At 46.9% G+C, this 18489-nt stretch overlaps 1 protein-coding gene across 2 annotated transcripts in view; it reads right to left on the reverse strand.

The window, feature by feature from the left end:
- Nucleotides 1–18132, reverse strand: part of LOC306918344 (CTD small phosphatase-like protein 2-A) — a 44822-nt gene extending 26690 nt beyond the window's left edge. The window contains exons 1-3 of one of the 2 annotated variants that reach the window (XM_079531236.1): nucleotides 17929–18132; nucleotides 3342–4404; nucleotides 11–110 (exon numbers count right to left, since the gene is read on the reverse strand). In XM_079531236.1, the coding sequence (XP_079387362.1) occupies nucleotides 11–110; nucleotides 3342–4388 (1147 nt within the window). In that variant the 5' untranslated portion in view covers nucleotides 4389–4404; nucleotides 17929–18132. Of the gene's footprint in view, nucleotides 1–10; nucleotides 111–3341; nucleotides 4405–17908 lie in introns of both variants that reach the window. The other variant, XM_079531237.1, reaches the window with a different exon arrangement.
- Between the last annotated feature and the right edge of the window lie 357 nt (nucleotides 18133–18489).

An 18489-nucleotide genomic window follows, 5' to 3' on the forward strand; every position in this document is an offset into this window, starting at 1 on the left:
TAGTGTGTACCTTTGTTTCTGCGAGCTCCTCTGGAGAGGTTGTTCTGTGGTGTAGAAGTGATCAGGTTAGTGTCGTCAATACGACTCCTCTTAGCTGGAACTTCCTCTGCCTAAATTAAACACAGATAAACAAAGTAACGATCAGTGTAGCCACTAGCCACGTGGCTAGCGATCAGTGTAGCCACTAGCCACGTGGCTAGCGATCAGTGTAGCCACTAGCCACGCGGCTAACGATCAGTGTAGCCACTAGCCACGCGGCTAACGATCAGTGTAGCCCCTAGGTAGGTAGGTAGGTAGGTATGTATGTAGGTAGGTAGGTATGTATGTTAGGTAGGTCGGTCTTTATGGTAGGAAGGTAGGTCTTTATGGACGTACCTTCAGAGGGGTAGGAGGTGGTAGGTAGGTCCTTATGGTAGAACAGGGTTATGGACGTACCTTCACAGAGGTTCCAACAGAGGGGTAGGAGGTGGTAGGTAGGTCTGTATGGTAAGTAGGTAGGTCTTTATGGTAGGTAGGTAGGTAGGTAGGTCTGTATGGTAGGTAGGTAGGTAGGTCTTTATGGTAGGTAGGTAGGTCTTTATGGTAGGTAGGTAGGTAGGTCTTTATGGTAGGTAGGTAGGTAGGTCTTTATGGTAGGTAGGTAGGTAGGTAGGTCTTTATGGTAGGTAGGTAGGTAGGTATTTATGGTAGGTAGGTAGGTCTTTATGGTAGGTAGGTAGGTCTTTATGGTAGGTAGGTAGGTAGGTAGGTCTTTATGGTAGGTAGGTAGGTCTTTATGGTAGGTAGGTAGGTCTTTATGGTAGGTAGGTCTTTATGGTAGGTAGGTAGGTCTTTATGGTAGGTAGGTAGGTCTTTATGGTAGGTAGGTAGGTCTTTCACTGGGAGGAGACCCCGGGGCAGACCAAGGCGCAGTTGGAGGAAATACATCGACTCACTGGCCTTGGAACGTCTCGGAATCCCCCAGGAGGAAGTCACTAATGTTGCTGTGGAGAGGGAAGTCTGGAGCACTCTGGTGGAGCTGTTGCCCCCGCGACCCGACTACGGATAAGCGGTTGAAGATGGATGGAAGATGGATGGAGGTAGGTCTTTATGGTAGGTAGGTAGGTCTTTATGGTAGGTAGGTAGGTATTTATGGTAGGTAGGTCTGTATGGTAGATAGGTAGGTAGGTCTTTATGGTAGGTAGGTATTTATGGTAGGTAGGTAGGTCTTTATGGTAGGTAGGTCTTTATGGTAGGTAGGTCTTTATGGTAGGTAGGTAGGTCTTTATGGTAGGTAGGTAGGTCTTTATGGTAGGTAGGTAGGTCTGTATGGTAGGTAGGGAGGTATTTATGGTAGGTAGGTAGGTCTGTATGGTAGGTAGGTAGGTCTTTATGGTAGGTAGGTAGGTCTTTATGGTAGGTAGGTAGGTCTTTATGGTAGGTAGGTCTGTATGGTAGGTAGGTAGATATTTATGGTAGGTAGGTAGGTAGGTCTTTATGGTAGGTAGGTAGGTCTGTATGGTAGGTAGGTAGGTCTTTATGGTAGGTAGGTCTTTATGGTAGGTAGGTAGATCTGTATGGTAGGTAGGTAGGTCTTTATGGTAGGTAGGTAGGTCTGTATGGTAGGTAGGTATTTATGGTAGGTAGGTAGGTCTTCATGGTAGGTAGGTCTGTATGGTAGGTAGGGAGGTATTTATGGTATGTAGGTCTTTATGGTAGGTAGGTAGGTCTGTATGGTAGGTAGGGAGGTATTTATGGTTGGTAGGTAGGTAGGTAGGTATTTATGGTAGGTAGGTAGGTAGGTCTGTATGTATGGTAGGTAGGTCTTTATGGTAGGTAGGTCTGTATGGTAGGTAGGTCTGTATGTATGGTAGGTAGGTATTTATGGTAGGTAGGTATTTATTGCGAACGCAGTGAGCATTTACTATGAGACCCAGCAGATCACGTCTGTGTGTGTGTGTGTGTCTGTCTGTGTGTGTGTCACGCTGTAACACCACCCGCCCACCACCAGAGGGCGCAGCTGTATCACACACAAAAACACACACACACATGCACGCACGCACACACACACACACACACACACACACGCACGCACGCACACACACACACAAAAAACTTAACTTAAAAAAGAAACTTAACTTAAAAAAAAACTTAACTTAAAAAAAAAACTTAAAAAGGACAAACACACACACAAAAAACTTAACTTAAAAAAAAACTTAACTTAAAAAAAAACTTAACTTAAAAAAAAAACTTAAAAAGGAAAAACGCCCACACACAAAAAACTTAACTTAAAAAAAAACTTAACTTAAAAAAAAAAAAAAAAACTTAAAAAGGAAAAGCTTTAAGGAAAAACTTTAAAAAAAAATTAACTTAAAAAAAAAACTTAAGGAAAAACGCCCACACACAAAAAACTTAACTTAAAAAAAAACTTAACTTAAAAAAAAAAAAAAAAACTCTAAAAGGAAAAGCTTTAAGGAAAAACTTAAAAAAAAATGAACTTAAAAAAAAACTTAACTTAAGAAAAATCTTAAACACAAAAAAAAGAGAACTTAAAAAAACCTTAAAAAATTACGTAATTTATTCTAATTGTTGTTTTTGCAATTCACGAGCTGCGTTCACTTCCCGCGTTCGCGCGTCTTACTTGTGATAGGTAGGTAGGTCTTTATGGTAGGTAGATCTGTATGGTAGGTAGGGTAGGTCTCTATGGTAGGTAGGTAGGTAGGTCTGTATGGTAGGTAGGTAGGTAGGTCTGTATGGTAGGTAGGTAGATCTGTATGGTAGGTAGGTCTCTATGGTAGGTAGGTAGGTAGGTAGGTCTGTATGGTAGGTAGATCTGTATGGTAGGTAGGTAGGTCTCTATGGTAGGTAGGTAGGTAGGTCTGTATGGTAGGTAGGTAGGTAGGTCTGTATGGTAGGTAGGTAGATCTGTATGGTAGGTAGGTAGGTCTCTATGGTAGGTAGGTAGGTAGGTCTGTATGGTAGGTAGATCTGTATGGTAGGTAGGTAGGTCTCTATGGTAGGTAGGTCTGTATGGTAGGTAGGTCTCTATGGTAGGTAGGTAGGTAGGTCTCTATGGTAGGTAGGTAGGTCTGTATGGTAGGTAGGTCTGTATGGTAGGTAGGTAGGTATTTATGGTAGGTAGGTATTTATGATAGGTAGGTAGATCTTTATGGTAGGTAGGTCTGTATGGTAGGTAGGTCTCTATGGTAGGTAGGTAGGTCTGTATGGTAGGTAGGTAGGTCTGTATGGTAGGTAGGTCTGTATGGTAGGTAGGTAGGTCTCTATGGTAGGTAGGTCTCTATGGTAATAGGGTAGGTAGGTCTGTATGGTAGGTAGGTAGGTAGGTAGGGTTATAGACGTACCTTCACAGAGGTTCCACGGATGAACCTTTTGATGGTGGAAAACAGTCCTGTTCCTTTGTTCTGCATTCTGACTCCACTCCTCCTGGCTGAAGGCTGTGAGATCTGCTTCCTAACAGGTGAGGGTTTGGAGATCTGCTTCCTAACAGGAGAGGGTTTGGAGATCTTATTTTTAACAGGTGAGGGTTTGGAGATCTGCTTCCTAACAGGTGAGGGTTTGGAGATCTTATTTTTAACAGGTGAGGGTTTGGAGATCTGCTTCCTAACAGGTGAGGGTTTGGAGATCTGCTTCCTAACAGGTGAGGGTTTGGAGATCTGCTTCCGAACAGGTGAGGGTTTGGAGATCTGCTTCCTAACAGGAGAGGGTTTGGAGATCTGCTTCCTAACAGGAGAGGGTTTGGAGATCTGCTTCCTAACAGGAGAGGGTTTGGAGATCTGCTTCCTAACAGGTGAGGGTTTGGAGATCTGCTTCCTAACAGGAGAGGGTTTGGAGATCTGCTTCCTAACAGGAGAGGGTTTGGAGATCTGCTTCCTAACAGGTGAAGGTTTGGAGATCTGCTTCCTAACAGGTGAGGGTTTGGAGATCTGCTTCCTAACAGGTGAGGGTTTGGAGATCTGCTTCCTAACAGGAGAGGGTTTGGAGATCTGCTTCCTAACAGGAGAGGGTTTGGAGATCTGCTTCCTAACAGGTGAGGGTTTGGAGATCTGCTTCCTAACAGGTGAGGGTTTGGAGATCTGCTTCCTAACAGGTGAGGGTTTGGAGATCTGCTTCCTAACAGGAGAGGGTTTGGAGATCTGCTTCCTAACAGGTGAGGGTTTGGAGATCTTCCTGGTAGGTGAGGGTTTGGAGATCTGCTTCCTAACAGGAGAGGGTTTGGAGATCTGCTTCCTAACAGGAGAGGGTTTGGAGATCTTCCTGGTAGGTGAGGGTTTGGAGATCTTATTCCTGGTAGGTGAGGGTTTGGAGATCTGTTGGACTTCACAGTGTTTGCGTTTGCCGTTGGATGGGCGTCCTCCACTAGGGGGAGCTAGAGGCTGCTGCCTCGTCATGGTCCAGCCATACGACCTGAAGAAGAAGAGTCCTATTATAATAACATGAAGAGACATGACCATATATGCAGACTGCTGGGCGAGCGCTGGCGCTTTGGCATGGGGGTTAAGATCTTAATTTCCGGGCCTGAACTCTAGTTTTCACCGACTGCCGGGCGCGGCTGCACTAATAACTTTGGGGCAGGCCTGTCTAGGTATCAGTCAACAGGCCTGTCTAGAGTTTAAATGGACAGGTATCAGTCAACAGGCCCGTCTAGAGTTTAAATGGACAGGTATCAGTCAACAGGCCCGTCTAGAGTTTAAATGGACAGGTATCAGTCAACAGGCCCATCTAGAGTTTAAATGGACAGGTATCAGTCAACAGGCCCGTCTAGAGTTTAAATGGACAGGTATCAGTCAACAGGCCCGTCTAGAGTTTAAATGGACAGGTATCAGTCAACAGGCCCGTCTAGAGTTTAAATGGACAGGTATCAGTCAACAGGCCTGTCTAGAGTTTAAATGGACAGGTATCAGTCAACAGGCCTGTCTAGAGTTTAAATGGACAGGTATCAGTCAACAGGCCCGTCTAGAGTTTAAATGGACAGGTATCAGTCAACAGGCCCGTCTAGAGTTTAAATGGACAGGTATCAGTCAACAGGCCCGTCTAGAGTTTAAATGGACAGGTATCAGTCAACAGGCCCGTCTAGAGTTTAAATGGACAGGTATCAGTCAACAGGCCTGTCTAGAGTTTAAATGGACAGGTATCAGTCAACAGGCCTGTCTAGAGTTTAAATGGACAGGTATCAGTCAACAGGCCCGTCTAGAGTTTAAATGGACAGGTATCAGTCAACAGGCCCGTCTAGAGTTTAAATGGACAGGTATCAGTCAACAGGCCCGTCTAGAGTTTAAATGGACAGGTATCAGTCAACAGGCCCGTCTAGAGTTTAAATGGACAGGTATCAGTCAACAGGCCCGTCTAGAGTTTAAATGGACAGGTATCAGTCAACAGGCCCGTCTAGAGTTTAAATGGACAGGTATCAGTCAACAGGCCCGTCTAGAGTTTAAATGGACAGGTATCAGTCAACAGGCCCGTCTAGAGTTTAAATGGACAGGTATCAGTCAACAGGCCCGTCTAGAGTTTAAATGGACAGGTATCAGTCAACAGGCCCGTCTAGAGTTTAAATGGACAGGTATCAGTCAACAGGCCCGTCTAGAGTTTAAATGGACAGGTATCAGTCAACAGGCCCGTCTAGAGTTTAAATGGACAGGTATCAGTCAACAGGCCTGTCTAGAGTTTAAATGGACAGGTATCAGTCAAAAGGCCCGTCTAGAGTTTAAATGGACAGGTATCAGTCAACAGGCCCGTCTAGAGTTTAAATGGACAGGTATCAGTCAACAGGCCTGTCTAGAGTTTAAATGGACAGGTATCAGTCAACAGGCCCGTCTAGAGTTTAAATGGACAGGTATCAGTCAACAGGCCCGTCTAGAGTTTAAATGGACAGGTATCAGTCAACAGGCCCGTCTAGAGTTTAAATGGACAGGTATCAGTCAACAGGCCCGTCTAGAGTTTAAATGGACAGGTATCAGTCAACAGGCCCGTCTAGAGTTTAAATGGACAGGTATCAGTCAACAGGCCCGTCTAGAGTTTAAATGGACAGGTATCAGTCAACAGGCCCGTCTAGAGTTTAAATGGACAGGTATCAGTCAACAGGCCCGTCTAGAGTTTAAATGGACAGGTATCAGTCAACAGGCCTGTCTAGAGTTGAAATGGACAGGTATCAGTCAACAGGCCCGTCTAGAGTTTAAATGGACAGGTATCAGTCAACAGGCCCGTCTAGAGTTTAAATGGACAGCTATCAGTCAACAGGCCTGTCTAGAGTTTAAATGGACAGGTATCAGTCAACAGGCCCGTCTAGAGTTTAAATGGACAGGTATCAGTCAACAGGCCCGTCTAGAGTTTAAATGGACAGGTATCAGTCAACAGGCCCGTCTAGAGTTTAAATGGACAGGTATCAGTCAACAGGCCCGTCTAGAGTTTAAATGGACAGGTATCAGTCAACAGGCCCGTCTAGAGTTTAAATGGACAGGTATCAGTCAACAGGCCCGTCTAGAGTTTAAATGGACAGGTATCAGTCAACAGGCCCGTCTAGGGTTTAAATGGACAGGTATCAGTCAACAGGCCCGTCTAGAGTTTAAATGGACAGGTATCAGTCAACAGGCCCGTCTAGAGTTTAAATGGACAGGTATCAGTCAACAGGCCCGTCTAGAGTTTAAATGGACAGGTATCAGTCAACAGGCCCGTCTAGAGTTTAAATGGACAGGTATCAGTCAACAGGCCTGTCTAGAGTTTAAATGGACAGGTATCAGTCAACAGGCCTGTCTAGAGTTTAAATGGACAGGTATCAGTCAACAGGGATCTCCATCTCTGATGATGTCACATGTCAAATAAATAGTACCATGTGACAGAGGGGTCAAATTTGAACGAAAGTTGCTCTGGTAGAAATTGGTCAACAATACAAATTACGCTAATTTTGTAGATTAATTTATTTTTAACGCGTAAAGTTACTAGGAATGACCCTAATCTGTTCTGTTTTAATTAATTAATGATTTAGTTGGGGTATTTTTTCAACTGCAATTTGACTGCTAGTCTCGTACAGGGACAAACTGCAGGTTGAAAAGGCCCTCAGCTCTGAACTCGGTAGAATCTGCACCTGGCTCGCTGATAACAAACTATCTTTACACCTGGGAAAAACTGAATCCATTCTCTTTGGCTCTAATAGTAATCTCAGCAAGGCAGATGGCTTCTTGGTTAGAGTGGGTGACTATAGAGCGTCACAGTCCTGCCCCCTTTCATGACGACGCCAGGCCCAGGAAATAATTCCTAATGGATTTTTCCCATAAACATTTCAAAACGTATTTATTTAAAGACCTTCGGAATACGCGGCCGCGGTGTTCCGATGAAAACTCTTCTTAACACGTACATGTTGTAGTTTACTTTACCAGCGTAATATTAACCAGTGGACGCATCCCGCCTCTCCTCCCCTCATTAACCAGTGGACGCATCCCGCCGCTCCTCCCCTCATTAACCAGTGGACGCATCCCGCCGCTCCTCCCCTCATTAATATTAACCAGTGGACGCATCCCGCCGCTCCTCCCCTCATTAACCAGTGGACGCATCCCGCCTCTCCTCCCCTCATTAACCAGTGGACGCATCCCGCCGCTCCTCCCCTCATTAACCAGTGGACGCATCCCGCCGCTCCTCCCCTCATTAATATTAACCAGTGGACGCATCCCGCCTCTCCTCCCCTCATTAACCAGTGGACGCATCCCGCCGCTCCTCCCCTCATTAACATTAACCAGTGGACGCATCCCGCCGCTCCTCCCCTCATTAACCAGTGGACGCATCCCGCCGCTCCTCCCCTCATTAACCAGTGGACGCATCCCGCCGCTCCTCCCCTCATTAACCAGTGGACGCATCCCGCCGCTCCTCCCCTCATTAACCAGTGGACGCATCCCGCCGCTCCTCCCCTCATTAACCAGTGGACGCATCCCGCCGCTCCTCCCCTCATTAACCAGTGGACGCATCCCGCCGCTCCTCCCCTCATTAACCAGTGGACGCATCCCGCCTCTCCTCCCCTCATTAACCAGTGGACGCATCCCGCCGCTCCTCCCCTCATTAACCAGTGGACGCATCCCGCCGCTCCTCCCCTCATTAATATTAACCAGTGGACGCATCCCGCCGCTCCTCCCCTCATTAACCAGTGGACGCATCCCGCCGCTCCTCCCCTCATTAACCAGTGGACGCATCCCGCTGCTCCTCCCCTCATTAATATTAACCAGTGGACGCATCCCGCCGCTCCTCCCCTCATTAACCAGTGGACGCATCCCGCCGCTCCTCCCCTCATTAATATTAACCAGTGGACGCATCCCGCCGCTCCTCCCCTCATTAACCAGTGGACGCATCCCGCCGCTCCTCCCCTCATTAACCAGTGGACGCATCCTGCCGCTCCTCCCCTCATTAACCAGTGGACGCATCCCGCCGCTCCTCCCCTCATTAACCAGTGGACGCATCCCGCCGCTCCTCCCCTCATTAACCAGTGGACGCATCCCGCCGCTCCTCCCCTCATTAATATTAACCAGTGGACGCATCCCGCCGCTCCTCCCCTCATTAACCAGTGGACGCATCCCGCCGCTCCTCCCCTCATTAACCAGTGGACGCATCCTGCCGCTCCTCCCCTCATTAACCAGTGGACGCATCCCGCCGCTCCTCCCCTCATTAACATTAACCAGTGGACGCATCCCGCCGCTCCTCCCCTCATTAACCAGTGGACGCATCCCGCCGCTCCTCCCCTCATTAATATTAACCAGTGGACGCATCCCGCCGCTCCTCCCCTCATTAACCAGTGGACGCATCCCGCCGCTCCTCCCCTCATTAATATTAACCAGTGGACGCATCCCGCCGCTCCTCCCCTCATTAATATTAACCAGTGGACGCATCCCGCTGCTCCTCCCCTCATTAACCAGTGGACGCATCCCGCCGCTCCTCCCCTCATTAACCAGTGGACGCATCCTGCCGCTCCTCCCCTCATTAACCAGTGGACGCATCCCGCCGCTCCTCCCCTCATTAACCAGTGGACGCATCCCGCCGCTCCTCCCCTCATTAATATTAACCAGTGGACGCATCCCGCCGCTCCTCCCCTCATTAACCAGTGGACGCATCCCGCCGCTCCTCCCCTCATTAATATTAACCAGTGGACGCATCCCACCGCTCCTCCCCTCATTAACCAGTGGACGCATCCCGCCGCTCCTCCCCTCATTAACCAGTGGACGCATCCCGCCGCTCCTCCCCTCATTAACCAGTGGACGCATCCCGCCGCTCCTCCCCTCATTAACCAGTGGACGCATCCCGCCGCTCCTCCCCTCATTAATATTAACCAGTGGACGCATCCCGCCGCTCCTCCCCTCATTAATATTAACCAGTGGACGCATCCCGCCGCTCCTCCCCTCATTAATATTAACCAGTGGACGCATCCCGCCGCTCCTCCCCTCATTAACCAGTGGACGCATCCCGCCGCTCCTCCCCTCATTAATATTAACCAGTGGACGCATCCCGCCGCTCCTCCCCTCATTAACCAGTGGACGCATCCCGCCGCTCCTCCCCTCATTAACCAGTGGACGCATCCCGCCGCTCCTCCCCTCATTAACCAGTGGACGCATCCCGCCGCTCCTCCCCTCATTAACCAGTGGACGCATCCCGCCGCTCCTCCCCTCATTAATATTAACCAGTGGACGCATCCCGCCGCTCCTCCCCTCATTAACCAGTGGACGCATCCTGCCGCTCCTCCCCTCATTAACCAGTGGACGCATCCTGCCGCTCCTCCCCTCATTAACCAGTGGACGCATCCCGCCGCTCCTCCCCTCATTAACCAGTGGACGCATCCCGCCGCTCCTCCCCTCATTAACCAGTGGACGCATCCCGCCGCTCCTCCCCTCATTAACCAGTGGACGCATCCCGCCTCTCCTCCCCTCATTAACCAGTGGACGCATCCCGCCTCTCCTCCCCTCATTAACCAGTGGACGCATCCCGCCGCTCCTCCCCTCATTAACCAGTGGACGCATCCCGCCTCTCCTCCCCTCATTAACCAGTGGACGCATCCCGCCGCTCCTCCCCTCATTCTGTGAGCTGGTCTGGAGGCAATAGAACTTCATCAAAAGCTGTCGGAAGTCCTGTCGGGTTTACTGCAGAGGAGCTGACTGCTGAGTGACTTTGTCGCCATGCAATAACTTTTATTCAGATGGGGGGGGGGTGTTGTTTCTTGTTTGCCAACACTCATGGATTACCTAACAGACATGTTGAGCGTCTGAAGCAGGAGTGCGAGTGGTTTGGCCCAGTAGCATTTACATTTAGGCTACTATTGTAGCCTATTTGCTAGCTGGTTTGGTTAACAAAAGATTGGGCAGCATTCCGATCGCTCCGAGAGAGCTGAGAGAGAGTGTTTGGAGAGACTGCATGCGTCTGCGAGCGACAGCGTGCGTGAGAGAGAAAGAGATAGAGAGAGAGGGACAAAGTGTGTGTTTGGAGAGACTGCATGCGATGTGCGTGCAAGAGAGAGCGAAAGTGTGTGTGTGTGTGTGTGTGTGTGTGTGTGTGTGTGTGTGTGTGCGTGCGCGCGCACGCGAGCGTGAGAGAGAGTGAGAGAGAGAGCGTGAGAGAGAGAATATGAAATCTTTTTTATAGTTTCACAAGATAGTATTACTCAAAATCTTAATGTAACACATATGTTTACACCTTTATTTCATTCCTAATTATATTCAATATTTATTTGTACATACATTGTTTTATCTTGATTGTCTCGTTCCACTTTTGCTTTGGCAATGTAAACGTATGTTTTCTCATGAAGGCAATAAAGATAATTTGATTTGATTTGCCACTTGGCCTTTAGTATGGTCAACTTGTTGAGGGCACAAGGCCAAGTGGCCTTTAGTATGGTCAACTTGTTGAGGGCACACGGCCAAGTGGCCTTTAGTATGGTCAACTTGTTGAGGGCACAAGGCCAAGTGGCCTTTAGTATGGTCAACTTGTTGAGGGCACACGGCCAAGTGGCCTTTAGTATGGTCAACTTGTTGAGGGTACAAGGCCAAGTGGCCTTTAGTATGGTCAACTTGTTGAGGGCACAAGGCCAAGTGGCCTTTAGTATGGTCAACTTGTTGAGGGCACAAGGCCACTTGGCCTTTAGTATGGTCAACTTGTTGAGGGCACAAGGCCAAGTGGACTTTAGTATGGTCAACTTGTTGAGGGCACACGGCCAAGTGGCCTTTAGTATGGTCAACTTGTTGAGGGCACAAGGCCAAGTGGCCTTTAGTATGGTCAACTTGTTGAGGGCACACGGCCAAGTGGCCTTTAGTATGGTCAACTTGTTGAGGGCACAAGGCCAAGTGGCCTTTAGTATGGTCAACTTGTTGAGGGCACACGGCCAAGTGGCCTTTAGTATGGTCAACTTGTTGAGGGTACAAGGCCAAGTGGCCTTTAGTATGGTCAACTTGTTGAGGGCACAAGGCCAAGTGGCCTTTAGTATGGTCAACTTGTTGAGGGCACAAGGCCAAGTGGCCTTTAGTATGGTCAACTTGTTGAGGGTACAAGGCCACTTGGCCTTTAGTATGGTCAACTTGCTGAGGGCACAAGGCCACTTGGCCTTTAGTATGGTCAACTTGTTGAGGGCACAAGGCCACTTGGCCTTTAGTATGGTCAACTTGTTGAGGGTACAAGGCCACTTGGCCTTTAGTATGGTCAACTTGTTGAGGGTACACGGCCACTTGGCCTTTAGTATGGTCAACTTGTTGAGGGTACAAGGCCACTTGGCCTTTAGTATGGTCAACTTGTTGAGGGCACAAGGCCAAGTGGCCTTTAGTATGGTCAACTTGTTGAGGGCACAAGGCCAAGTGGCCTTTAGTATGGTCAACTTGTTGAGGGTACAAGGCCAAGTGGCCTTTAGTATGGTCAACTTGTTGAGGGCACAAGGCCAAGTGGCCTTTAGTATGGTCAACTTGTTGAGGGCACAAGGCCAAGTGGCCTTTAGTATGGTCAACTTGTTGAGGGCACAAGGCCAAGTGGCCTTTAGTATGGTCAACTTGTTGAGGGCACAAGGCCAAGTGGCCTTTAGTATGGTCAACTTGTTGAGGGCACAAGGCCACTTGGCCTTTAGTATGGTCAACTTGCTGAGGGCACAAAGCCACTTGGCCTTTAGTATGGTCAACTTGTTGAGGGCACAAGGCCACTTGGCCTTTAGTATGGTCAACTTGTTGAGGGTACACGGCCACTTGGCCTTTAGTATGGTCAACTTGTTGAGGGCACAAGGCCACTTGGCCTTTAGTATGGTCAACTTGTTGAGGGCACAAGGCCACTTGGCCTTTAGTATGGTCAACTTGTTGAGGGCACAAGGCCACTTGGCCTTTAGTATGGTCAACTTGTTGAGGGTACAAGGCCACTTGGCCTTTAGTATGGTCAACTTGTTGAGGGTACACGGCCACTTGGCCTTTAGTATGGTCAACTTGTTGAGGGTACAAGGCCACTTGGCCTTTAGTATGGTCAACTTGTTGAGGGTACAAGGCCACTTGGCCTTTAGTATGGTCAACTTGTTGAGGGCACAAGGCCAAGTGGCCTTTAGTATGGTCAACTTGTTGAGGGTACAAGGCCACTTGGCCTTTAGTATGGTCAACTTGTTGAGGGCACACGGCCAAGTGGCCTTTAGTATGGTCAACTTGTTGAGGGTACAAGGCCACTTGGCCTTTAGTATGGTCAACTTGTTGAGGGCACACGGCCAAGTGGCCTTTAGTATGGTCAACTTGTTGAGGGCACAAGGCCAAGTGGCCTTTAGTATGGTCAACTTGTTGAGGGTACAAGGCCACTTGGCCTTTAGTATGGTCAACTTGTTGAGGGCACAAGGCCACTTGGCCTTTAGTATGGTCAACTTGTTGAGGGCACAAGGCCACTTGGCCTTTAGTATGGTCAACTTGTTGAGGGCACAAGGCCACTTGGCCTTTAGTATGGTCAACTTGTTGAGGGCACACGGCCAAGTGGCCTTTAGTATGGTCAACTTGTTGAGGGCACAAGGCCAAGTGGCCTTTAGTATGGTCAACTTGTTGAGGGTACAAGGCCACTTGGCCTTTAGTATGGTCAACTTGTTGAGGGCACAAGGCCACTTGGCCTTTAGTATGGTCAACTTGTTGAGGGCACAAGGCCAAGTGGCCTTTAGTATGGTCAACTTGTTGAGGGTACAAGGCCACTTGGCCTTTAGTATGGTCAACTTGTTGAGGGCACAAGGCCACTTGGCCTTTAGTATGGTCAACTTGTTGAGGGCACAAGGCCACTTGGCCTTTAGTATGGTCAACTTGCTGAGAGCACACGGCCAAGTGGCCTTTAGTATGGTCAACTTGTTGAGGGTACAAGACCACTTGGCCTTTAGTATGGTCAACTTGTTGAGGGCACACGGCCAAGTGGCCTTTAGTATGGTCAACTTGTTGAGGGCACAAGGCCAAGTGGCCTTTAGTATGGTCAACTTGTTGAGGGTACAAGGCCACTTGGCCTTTAGTATGGTCAACTTGTTGAGGGCACAAGGCCACTTGGCCTTTAGTATGGTCAACTTGTTGAGGGCACAAGGCCAAGTGGCCTTTAGTATGGTCAACTTGTTGAGGGTACAAGGCCACTTGGCCTTTAGTATGGTCAACTTGTTGAGGGCACACGGCCAAGTGGCCTTTAGTATGGTCAACTTGTTGAGGGTACAAGGCCACTTGGCCTTTAGTATGGTCAACTTGTTGAGGGCACACGGCCAAGTGGCCTTTAGTATGGTCAACTTGTTGAGGGCACAAGGCCAAGTGGCCTTTAGTATGGTCAACTTGTTGAGGGCACAAGGTCACTTGGCCTTTAGTATGGTCAACTTGTTGAGGGTACACGGCCACTTGGCCTTTAGTATGGTCAACTTGTTGAGGGCACAAGGCTACTTGGCCTTTAGTATGGTCAACTTGTTGAGGGCACAAGGCCACTTGGCCTTTAGTATGGTCAACTTGTTGAGGGCACAAGGCCACTTGGCCTTTAGTATGGTCAACTTGTTGAGGGTACAAGGCCACTTGGCCTTTAGTATGGTCAACTTGTTGAGGGTACACGGCCACTTGGCCTTTAGTATGGTCAACTTGTTGAGGGTACAAGGCCACTTGGCCTTTAGTATGGTCAACTTGTTGAGGGTACAAGGCCACTTGGCCTTTAGTATGGTCAACTTGTTGAGGGCACAAGGCCAAGTGGCCTTTAGTATGGTCAACTTGTTGAGGGTACAAGGCCACTTGGCCTTTAGTATGGTCAACTTGTTGAGGGCACACGGCCAAGTGGCCTTTAGTATGGTCAACTTGTTGAGGGTACAAGGCCACTTGGCCTTTAGTATGGTCAACTTGTTGAGGGCACACGGCCAAGTGGCCTTTAGTATGGTCAACTTGTGGAGGGCACAAGGCCAAGTGGCCTTTAGTATGGTCAACTTGTTGAGGGTACAAGGCCACTTGGCCTTTAGTATGGTCAACTTGTTGAGGGCACAAGGCCACTTGGCCTTTAGTATGGTCAACTTGTTGAGGGCACAAGGCCACTTGGCCTTTAGTATGGTCAACTTGTTGAGGGCACAAGGCCACTTGGCCTTTAGTATGGTCAACTTGTTGAGGGTACAAGGCCACTTGGCCTTTAGTATGGTCAACTTGCTGAGGGCACAAGGCCAAGTGGCCTTTAGTATGGTCAACTTGCTGAGGGCACAAGGCCACTTGGCCTTTAGTATGGTCAACTTGTTGAGGGTACAAGGCCACTTGGCATTTAGTATGGTCAACTTGTTGAGGGTACACGGCCAAGTGGCCTTTAGTATGGTCAACTTGTTGAGGGCACAAGGCCAAGTGGCCTTTAGTATGGTCAACTTGTTGAGGGCACAAGGCCACTTGGCCTTTAGTATGGTCAACTTGTTGAGGGCACAAGGCCAAGTGGCCTTTAGTATGGTCAACTTGTTGAGGGCACAAGGCCACTTGGCCTTTAGTATGGTCAACTTGTTGAGGGCACAAGGCCAAGTGGCCTTTAGTATGGTCAACTTGTTGAGGGTACAAGGCCACTTGGCCTTTAGTATGGTCAACTTGTTGAGGGCACACGGCCAAGTGGCCTTTAGTATGGTCAACTTGTTGAGGGCACAAGGCCAAGTGGCCTTTAGTATGGTCAACTTGTTGAGGGTACAAGGCCACTTGGCCTTTAGTATGGTCAACTTGCTGAGGGCACAAGGCCACTTGGCCTTTAGTATGGTCAACTTGTTGAGGGCATCCTGTACCTAGGTTCCTATACCTAGGTTCCATCTTATACCTAGGTTCCATCCTGTACCTAGGTTCCTATACCTAGGTTCCATCCTGTACCTAGGTTCCTATACCTAGGTTCCATCCTGTACCTAGGTTCCTATACCTAGGTTCCATCCTGTACCTAGGTTCCTATACCTAGGTTCCATCCTGTACCTAGGTTCCTATACCTAGGTTCCATCCTATACCTAGGTTCCATCCTGTACCTAGGTTCCTATACCTAGGTTCCATCCTGTACCTAGGTTCCATCCTATACCTAGGTTCCATCCTATACCTAGGTTCCATCCTGTACCTAGGTTCCTATACCTAGGTTCCATCCTGTACCTAGGTTCCTATACCTAGGTTCCATCCTGTACCTAGGTTCCTATACCTAGGTTCCTGTACCTAGGTTCCATCCTGTACCTAGGTTCCTGTACCTAGGTTCCATCCTGTACCTAGGTTCCTATACCTAGGTTCCATCCTGGAGGCAAATCTTTCCGGTGATAAAATGGCCACCAACGTAATCAAAAAAGTCAACCAAAGAACAAGATTCCTATACAGGATCTCCTCACTGGTCAACAAAAACACCTTGAAGACCCTAACAGGAGCCCTCGTAAAAGGTTTCTTCGACTATGCATGCACCTCCTGGTACCACAGCACCTCAAAGGCCCTTAAACAAGGCTCCACCGCTCCAGAGTCCAGACTTCCCAAAACAAACTGGTCAGGCTACTACTTTGCCTCAATCCTCAAACCCACCTCACCCCTGCCCACTTTGACAGGCTGGAATGGCTTAGGGTTGACGACAGAGTACGGCATCTTGCAATGGGTCTGGTCCACAAGATTCACTACACCACCAAGATACCCATGTACCTGTCTAAATACTTCACTAAGATACCCATGTACCTGTCTAAATACTTCACTAAGATACCCATGTACCTGTCTAAATACTTCACTAAGATACCCATGTACCTGTCTAAATACTTCACTAAGATGTTTATTTATTTTCCCCCTCACTGTATATGTTTATTTTCCCGTGTTGACTTTATAGTTGTGTATATTATATATAGTTGTGTATATTATATAGTTGTGTATATTATATAGTTGTGTATATTATATAGTTGTGTATATTATATATAGTTGTGTATATTATATAGTTGTGTATATTGTATAGTTGTGTATATTGTATAGTTGTGTATATTATATATAGTTGTGTATATTATATAGTTGTGTATATTATATATAGTTGTGTATATTATATAGTTGTGTATATTATATAGTTGTGTAAATTATATATCTCCAACTTGTTCAAAATGCGGCTGCTAGAGTATTAACTAGAACTAAAATGAGAGAACACATTACTCCAGTTCTAATATCACTGCATTGGCTCCCAGTGGTTTTTAGAATAGATTTTAAAATTCTTTTACTCGTTTATAAATCCCTAAATGGTCTTGCACCTTCGTACCTCCGTGACTGCCTACCTAGATATGTCCCTAACCGCCCCCTCAGGTCCTCCACTGCTGGCCTGCTTGAAGTGCCTAAAACAATGTGCACACAAAAATATGGTGAGGCAGCTTTTTGCTTCTACGGCCCAACAGCCTGGAATAAATTACCATTCCAGCTCAGACACGCACCCTCTGTAGACATTTTTAAATCTCAACTCAAGACTCACCTCTTCACTCTTGCTTTTAGTTGAGTTTTAATATCTGCGTTCCTACTCTGTCCTGACTGATTTGCTGCATGTTGTGTTTTTATTTATTTTTTCTCTATGTTTTTATACTTTTATTTTGTTCTTTGCCATAGTTCTATCATTTTAACTACTTGACTGTGTTTTATTGTATTCTATTTTTGTGTCCTGCCCTGTGAAGCACTTTGAGCTGCATTTATGTATGAAAGGTGCTATACAAATAAAGTTTATTATTATTATTATTATTATATAGTTGTGTATATTATATAGTTGTGTAAATTATATATAGTTGTGTATATTATATAGTTTTGTATATTGTATAGTTGTGTATATTATATAGTTGTGTATATTATATAGTTGTGTATATTATATAGTTGTGTATATTATATAGTTGTGTATATTATATAGTTGTGTAAATTATATATAGTTGTGTATATTATATAGTTGTGTATATTGTATAGTTGTGTATATTATATAGTTGTGTATATTATATAGTTGTGTATATTCGTACGTCTCTAAATGTTTTGATGAATTGAAAATGGTGGACCCTCTTGTAAACAAGTGTAATGCTTTAATGGTGTCATCCACTCACAGTTTACAGTCTTTGTATTGAATTGTACTTGAAATGTAGCCTACTGTAATTCTGCAAACTGTTAATAAATCAATCAATCAATCAATTCCAAATTCCAATGGACCCTCCGGTGGACCCTCTTGTAAACAAGTGTAATGCTTTATGGTGTCGTCCACTCACAGTTTACAGTCTTTGTATTGAGTTGTGCTTGAAATGTACTGTAATTCTGCAAACTGATAATAAATACTTCAATCAATTCATCTGACATACTAATAATACTAGGAATGAACCTAATCTGTTGTTTTAATAAATTAATGATTCTGTTATCATTCAACAGTTTCAGAACGTTAAAATGTTGAATTCATTAATGATTGTGTTGTTTCCATTCCTGTGACAACGCCCCCTTCCTCCATTCCATGCTAGCTGGTTAGCCTAGCTGCTAACCTGTTGTTGTTGTTGTTTACCTGCCCGCTCCAGGCCTCTCAACGGTTCTGTTGGGCCGCCGGTGGCCGCTGGGTCTCCGGTGGCTCGGAGCCTCGCGGTCCGGTCCGGTGGTCCGCCGGTGGTCCGCTGGCTCAGTGGAACCGTTAGCTGTTGTTAGCCAGCCGCTAGCCGTTAGCCGTTAGCACCGCCAGACACACACACACCAGTAAATACAAGGCTGCTTCTCAAGGTTGCCAGATTGTGTGACAGAAACAAGCAACCAGCTCTATGAAAGCAATAGCAGATCTACAAGCTCACAATGCGTCGCGGTGCATATGTGACAAATGTGGAATATTTCTAGAAACATTTTAATCCGCACAAATCTCAAAATGTGGTATAATGGGGGTCCCTCAGACCAAATAAACATCTAAACTTTAGAAATATACAAAATAAACAACTACACTTTATAAACCAGCTCAAATAAACACGTTCAAACAACTACACTTTAGAAACAAGCTAAACAAGTTCAAACAACTACACTAGAAACTATCATATGTGAATGAAATTAAATCTACAAACTGTGAATAAAATGTTAATCAATC

Source organism: Electrona antarctica, assembly GCF_951216825.1.
Source record: "Electrona antarctica genome assembly, contig: scaffold_93, whole genome shotgun sequence".
Lineage (NCBI taxonomy): Eukaryota > Metazoa > Chordata > Actinopteri > Myctophiformes > Myctophidae > Electrona > Electrona antarctica.